The sequence below is a fragment of the Trifolium pratense genome, linkage group LG4 (genome assembly GCF_020283565.1).
Source record: "Trifolium pratense cultivar HEN17-A07 linkage group LG4, ARS_RC_1.1, whole genome shotgun sequence".
In the NCBI taxonomy this organism is placed as follows: Eukaryota; Viridiplantae; Streptophyta; class Magnoliopsida; order Fabales; family Fabaceae; genus Trifolium; species Trifolium pratense.
Genome location: NC_060062.1, coordinates 37,125,634 through 37,132,113, shown reverse-complemented (window position 1 = coordinate 37,132,113; position 6,480 = coordinate 37,125,634). Strand labels below are relative to the sequence as shown.

Here is a 6,480-nt window from a genome sequence, read left to right as displayed (position 1 = left end):
CCCTCCTAATCACAGTTGCGAGAATCGAACCGTGATCCTCCCTACCAAGTTCAGCGTCAATCACTACTAAATCAATTAACGATTGGTTTGCTTGTAACTTATTTATGGACAAAACTTACATATGGTACTGTTTTCCTATGAAACATGTGTGGTATTTGTTACATCAATTAAATAATTGGTTTAAATATATTTTTAGTTTCATAAAATTATAATTTGTTTTTTTTACGATGGAGCTGAGGATCGAACTAACGACCTCTAGCTAGCATACTATCCGAATCCCTCATCACTAGATCAAATCTAGTGGCTTTAAAATTTTATTTTTTAGTTTCTATGTCATTATTCTTACAAAAAAAATTATGCATTCAAAAAAAAAAAGTTCAGCCATATTTAGAATACTATAAAAGTTTTTTTACAAAATTTTTAAAAAGAAATGAATTAAATATAAATTTTTTAAATTTCAAATGATAATAGGTGTGTATTCTTGGTGATTTTGAGCATGAAAAATTTGTTACAACGAACGGTGAGTGTACAAGCATGAAAAATTGATTGCAACGTTGCTTTGAGAGCATTGGATCTCTATCTACACTTGTAATTTTGTTGCTCGCAAGTATTGTGGTGGGTACACAATGGGATGATGGTATATCATGAAGCTGCAAGCTGTTATCATTATTTCTATTTCATAGAGGAGATAAAAGGTTTTCTCGCACGCCATATTTTTACTCATCCGCTACTTAAGTAGAAGATGAGTAAAAATGAGAAATTTTAGGAAAAAATACCGTACGCCCATTCGGGCTACCCATGGCCCATTCGGGCTAGCTCATATTTTAATCGGGCTTCAACGAGCCAGGCTAAAAAGACCGGAAAAAACTCACTTGGGTTGGTGCATTTGTATTGGCTTGGGACCTGGGAGTGTGCCCCTCTTGAGGTCTGAGGTTCGATTCTCTCTGACGCCAATTTGAGTGGCTAATTTAGCTTCTTCAAAAAAAAAAAAGACCGGAAAAAATTCGGACTGAAATTTTTAAGGCTTAGAAAATTGCTTTTTTCCCTCATTGTTTCCTCCAAGGCCCCCCAAAGTGACCATTTTGACCCTATAAATGCATTTGGACTCTAGAATCCGAAATTTGTTTGTTATGGACCATACAATCCGAAATCAGTTTAAACAAGCAATTGGCTGGTTATGCCTGTCTTGTACGTGATGTTTTGCCTAGGAAAACCCGAGTTTGGATTGTACAATCCGAATGTCCTTATTTTTAACGTGTTTGGAGTATAGAATCCGAAACGTGTTTGATATGGACCATACAATCCGAAACCAGTTTAAACAAGTCATTGGCTGGCTATGCCTAGCTTGTACGGGCTAACTAATTTTGACACAACAATAACTCTTGTTGATATCACCTTAAAAAAATTTGTTTGGTTTGTAAAGTAATGATTATCTCGAGTTGTAAACACATGTTCAGGCAATTTTACATCTGATGTGAAACTTCTTAATAGTAATTTTTACTGTAATATTGTTGATTCGGTAGCCTTTATGCACCAACATCGCACAATAATGGTGTGTGTTATTCAATTATGTGTATGGTTGCATTCTAACCGTTTAAAAAATTACATGATTTCAACCATATACATTTAAAATCATGTTGGATACCAACAACGTATTAAATCCAAAAATATTCTTCACACCAACAATGGGTGAAAAAGAGAGACAAAAAGAAACGGAAGAAAACGAGATATTGGATAAAAAAAATAGATAGCTAGAATAAAAATAGTAAAGAAGAATAAAAATGAGCATAAAAATAGTAAAGAAGAATCTGAGTACGTGTAACAATAGTATTCACATGTGAAAATGTGTACACCTTTTTTGGTTGAAAATGAAAGAATATGATGAGTATCTCTCTCTTTGTCTCTTCTATGAAACCTTTCTCTTTAAAGCAAAGATAGCTTTGTACCAAAAAATAAGCAAAGATAGCTAAACAGAACCTCACATCCATGCATTTATTTTTCTGTGGACAATTAAGGAAATGGAAAAGACAAGAGGTGTGAGAAAAGGTGCATGGACATATGAGGAAGATAAGCTACTCAAGGATTGCATTAACAAATATGGTGAAGGAAAGTGGCATTTAGTTCCTCAAAGAGCAGGTATAATAAATTAATGTTGCATATTCTACTTAGTATTTGGCATATTTAGTTAATATTGGTTACATGTTTAATTAGTTATATTCAATAACCATATCGAATCAAAGTAACCATGTACGTACTCTTTTTTTGAACTTTCTTATACTCAATATTTTGTCTCTATTTTATATATAATATATTTGTCATCCAAAAAAATTAAAAGAATTAAAAGTAAAGTAGCCAAGTATAATTTCTTTAGTATTTTTATTTTATATATTTTGTTGAATTATTTGTTACATCATGTGCTTGGCAGGATTGAATAGGTGCCGGAAAAGTTGTAGATTGAGGTGGTTAAATTATTTAAACCCTACCATTAATAGGGAAAGTTTTTCTGAGGATGAAGTTGATATGATGTTAAGGTTACACAAACTTCTAGGAAACAGGTATATACGCTGCTAATGCCATTAAACCTACTCTTTTAGATACTTATTTTAACAAAATATTCGCCTTTTAGGTTTATTAAATAATTATTGTACTTGTCAAAAAAAAAAAATTTATTGTAATTATTCAATAAATGGATTTAATACATCAATTATGTATTGAATTTAAAAGATATATTTTTGTTATAAAAATAATAGTTATTTTTTTTTCTTATAATATTAGCATATAGAGGGTAGTATTAATACAAATATTAGTTTTAAACAATCTATTCCTTTCTTATATTATATATATAAATATTTATGCAAATTTACTAACTTGTATATGTTACATATAATATATAGATGGTCACTTATTGCTGCAAGACTTCCGGGTAGAACAGCTAATGATGTGAAGAACTATTGGCATACACACTTGCGCAAGAAAGTAGTACCAAGAAAAATAGAAGAAAAAAAGAAACCTATCGAAATTACCATAAAAGCTCATGAAATTATTAAACCTCAACCTCGAACTTTTTCATCTCATTCACTTTGGTTGAATGGGAAACATAATAATTTTGCAAAACCACCAATTGTGACGGTTTCGACAAAAGATGTTCCTGTAGCTAAAGATAGTGACAAGGAGTGTACTATGCTACCAATTAATGGTGATGGAGATAGTGCTGCACAACCATATGCTGAAAATTCCACAATGTCTACCATGTGGTGGGATAGTTTGTTAAATGTGAGCAATGACAAGATTGGTTCATGCTCTTTGTTACAAGAGAAGGAATATTCCAATTTAGAGTTTGAAAATGTTGAGAATTTTTTGAATGAAGACTCCAATATTAATGTCAGTGAGTGCTATTGGGAATCCAATATTTGTGAATTTGATTCTCTTTTAGATATCTTAAATTAATTAGGAACTGGATTTCGTTGTGTGCATACCTAGTAGCAGCAATATCGTTAAATCAAAGAATAAAAATACTGTAATATCTTGTTTCAGATTTACCGTGACTGGTATTCAATAAGATCAACTATATATATATATATATATATATATATATATATATATGTGAGTACTCTTGGTTTGTATTCGAACTTTATTCTTTCTTTATATTTTATATATATTTGCCATTAAAAAAAATTAAGTATAGAAACAAAAGAAAAATAAAATTGAACAGTACACGGGCAAGGCAAAAACGAGACTTGCGAGATATCACGATAAGGATTAATCTACGGGCTACAATGTAACATCTCATCTCTCTTTTTAAGTCCTCTCACTTGTTACATCCATGTTACATCCATATATATATATATATATATATATATATATATAATCAATGAGAAATATATATTCTGTATTTTTTTAGGGTTAAATATATTTTTAATTTCCCAAAATTAATGTAGAAAATTTTATTTTTAGTCCCTCTAAATTTTTATTTTCAATCTTTTGTCCTCTAAATTTTTAGTTTTCATTTTTAGTTCTTGATTTTCTTCAAAAGTTCACGTATCATGTTCGAAATAACTTATTTTGAAAATATAGTATTTTTAAGACTTTAAAATTAAAGACTAAATTGTTAAACAACTGATTAAATGGCTAGATAATTAAACTAATGCTATATTTAAAGTCTTAATAATTATATGTCTAAAAAATAATTAAGTCATTTCGAACTTGTTACATGAACACTTTTGTAAAAAATGAGGAACTAAAATTTAGACAACTAAAGTTTAAAGAGAAGTTTTAGAGACTAAAAATGAAATTTCGCATACTTAGTGAAATTAAAAATATATTTAACCCTTTTTTATATTTAAAGGGGAGAAATATTTGTCCCCTGTTTTGTTTTTTTATCTAATTGTGTGTTGTGTCAATTATTTGTCCAATTTTTTTTATGATCACTGTGATTTGAATTTTTTATTATCCTATGTTTTTTATGTATTAGTAAAAAAATATGTATCTCTCTTATCAAAAAAATATGTATGTCATGTTTTTATATTTACCGGTGAGAAAATAACCAACTTGTGTTGGTGCATTGGTAATGGCTTGTGACCTGAGAGTATGTTCATCTTAAAGTCTGAAGTTCGATTCTCTCTGGTGTCAATTTGGGTGGGTTAATTTAGCTTCTTAAAAAAAAAAATTACCGGTGAGCAATATTTGTTCAAATTTTTTATGTATTATGAAAATATTTATCCCATGTATTCTTTATTTTTATTTTTTTTGAATATCCCATGTATTCTTTATGTATTACAGTATTTGTCTTATTTTATCGAGAGGTTTTATCCTTGTCAAATGAGCTTCATTCTTGTAGTGTGTGTTCCATATTTTTTATATTAATCAATGACAAATCTTTGTATAATTTTTTTGCGTATTATTGATAAATATTTATCAGATATTTTTGGTATAATTAACATTAACAAATTTTTGCCTCAATGTTTATATTTTTTATAATTATTGTTGACAATGTATTGTCTCAATATAATTTGTAAGAAATGGTATAAAAATAAGATATTTACATATAGCTAGGAGTTATAAGTGACAGACCACAAGTCCAAACTTTTATTTATAAGGCGAAGGACATTTAGACAACAGGGAACAAATTAAAGCAAGTTCTGCTCTCACCTTATTATATCAATAAAAAATGAAATATATACAAAAAAAGAGGGAAATATAACCCAGTGAGTCCACACAAAAGCGCGCAGAACTGTAAAATAAATCAACTTCTAGTTAATCCTAAGACAAAATAGAAGTCCATAAACTTTGAGGCGGATGAACTGACCATGCATCAACATTGAGCGACCCACGTACCCACTACTCCCTACAATAAGCAGCAACCGTTAATGGTTTTTTCAAGCTAAGTAGTATATATGAAATCAAGGAATAATACATATATTGAGATAAACCCAGCAACATGAGACCTTTGTATCAACCGCTGACGAATCAAATCTTGTTAAAGCAACTCAGAACCAACCGACAGCCAGATCGAGGGATGGTCAGTCAACAGGGCTGAGCCCCACAAGCCCAAACATTACCAAAAACATCAGTGGCTACTATACCGTCAACACGAAGTACCTACGCACCTAGCCCTTTTGGAGCAAATTAAGCCGATTTGGGCCTTGATAAGTCCAACACGTGGGTAGCTTCCAACAAAACAGTGCACATAGATATAAGTCGACTACTAACACAGAAACTATCCAACAGCACGTCGAAATCGATTGTATGTGGCGTGAGATCCTGTGTGTCAAAATCAACCAAACAATGCGTTGTTCGGAACTATACCGGTTTTCAAGACCGAAACTATCAACCATTCTCGGTGATGAATCGATGCAAACCATCCATCAAAAACAAAAACACCGATCAACAAATCTGTGGTCTAAAACGATCCTATAGGTGTTCACCGTCAAAACCAACGGAGGTCTAGAACATGGGTGGTGCAGATGGCGTCAACCACTCCTTGCACCACCACCTCCACAATTCCAAATTGAAACACTACAAGAAAACATGCATTTACTGAGGGCCAAAGGCCCTCAGTAATGCACAAATTTCGTCTAAAATGCATGCATTACTGACGGCCTTGGGCCCTCTGTAATTAGCTCGCCAGTAATGGTTACTGACGGCCCAGGACCGTCAATAACGTTACTGACGGCCTGGAGCCGTCAATAATACACACCGGTCAAATAAAAAGGACACGCAATTGTGACGGCCTGGAGCCGTCAGTATCACATTGTCTTTTACACATTGTGACGGCCTGGAGCCGTCAGTAATGTACATCGATTCAAAAAAAAATTAATAATTTAATTATTTAAAAATCAGTATTTGATTTTTAAATAATTAAATTATTAATTATTTTTTTTAAAAAAAATTAATATTAATTTTTTAAAACAAAAAATATACTGCATAATAAATAATTAAAAAATATTATAATTAAAATTTAATAAAAAGCATAATAAAAAT

The 6,480-nt window shown here is 31.1% G+C and overlaps 1 protein-coding gene across 1 annotated transcript; it reads left to right on the top strand.

Annotated features, from left to right (window-relative positions):
• The first annotated feature begins 1,956 nt into the window (after positions 1–1,956).
• Positions 1,957–3,573, top strand: LOC123921837 (transcription factor MYB1-like). Its single transcript, XM_045974530.1, has 3 exons — positions 1,957–2,136; positions 2,426–2,555; positions 2,895–3,573. The coding sequence occupies exons 1-3, from the start codon at positions 2,019–2,021 to the stop codon at positions 3,445–3,447; spliced, it is 801 nt and encodes a 266-aa protein (XP_045830486.1). The 5' UTR covers positions 1,957–2,018; the 3' UTR covers positions 3,448–3,573.
• Positions 3,574–6,480: the final 2,907 nt, after the last annotated feature.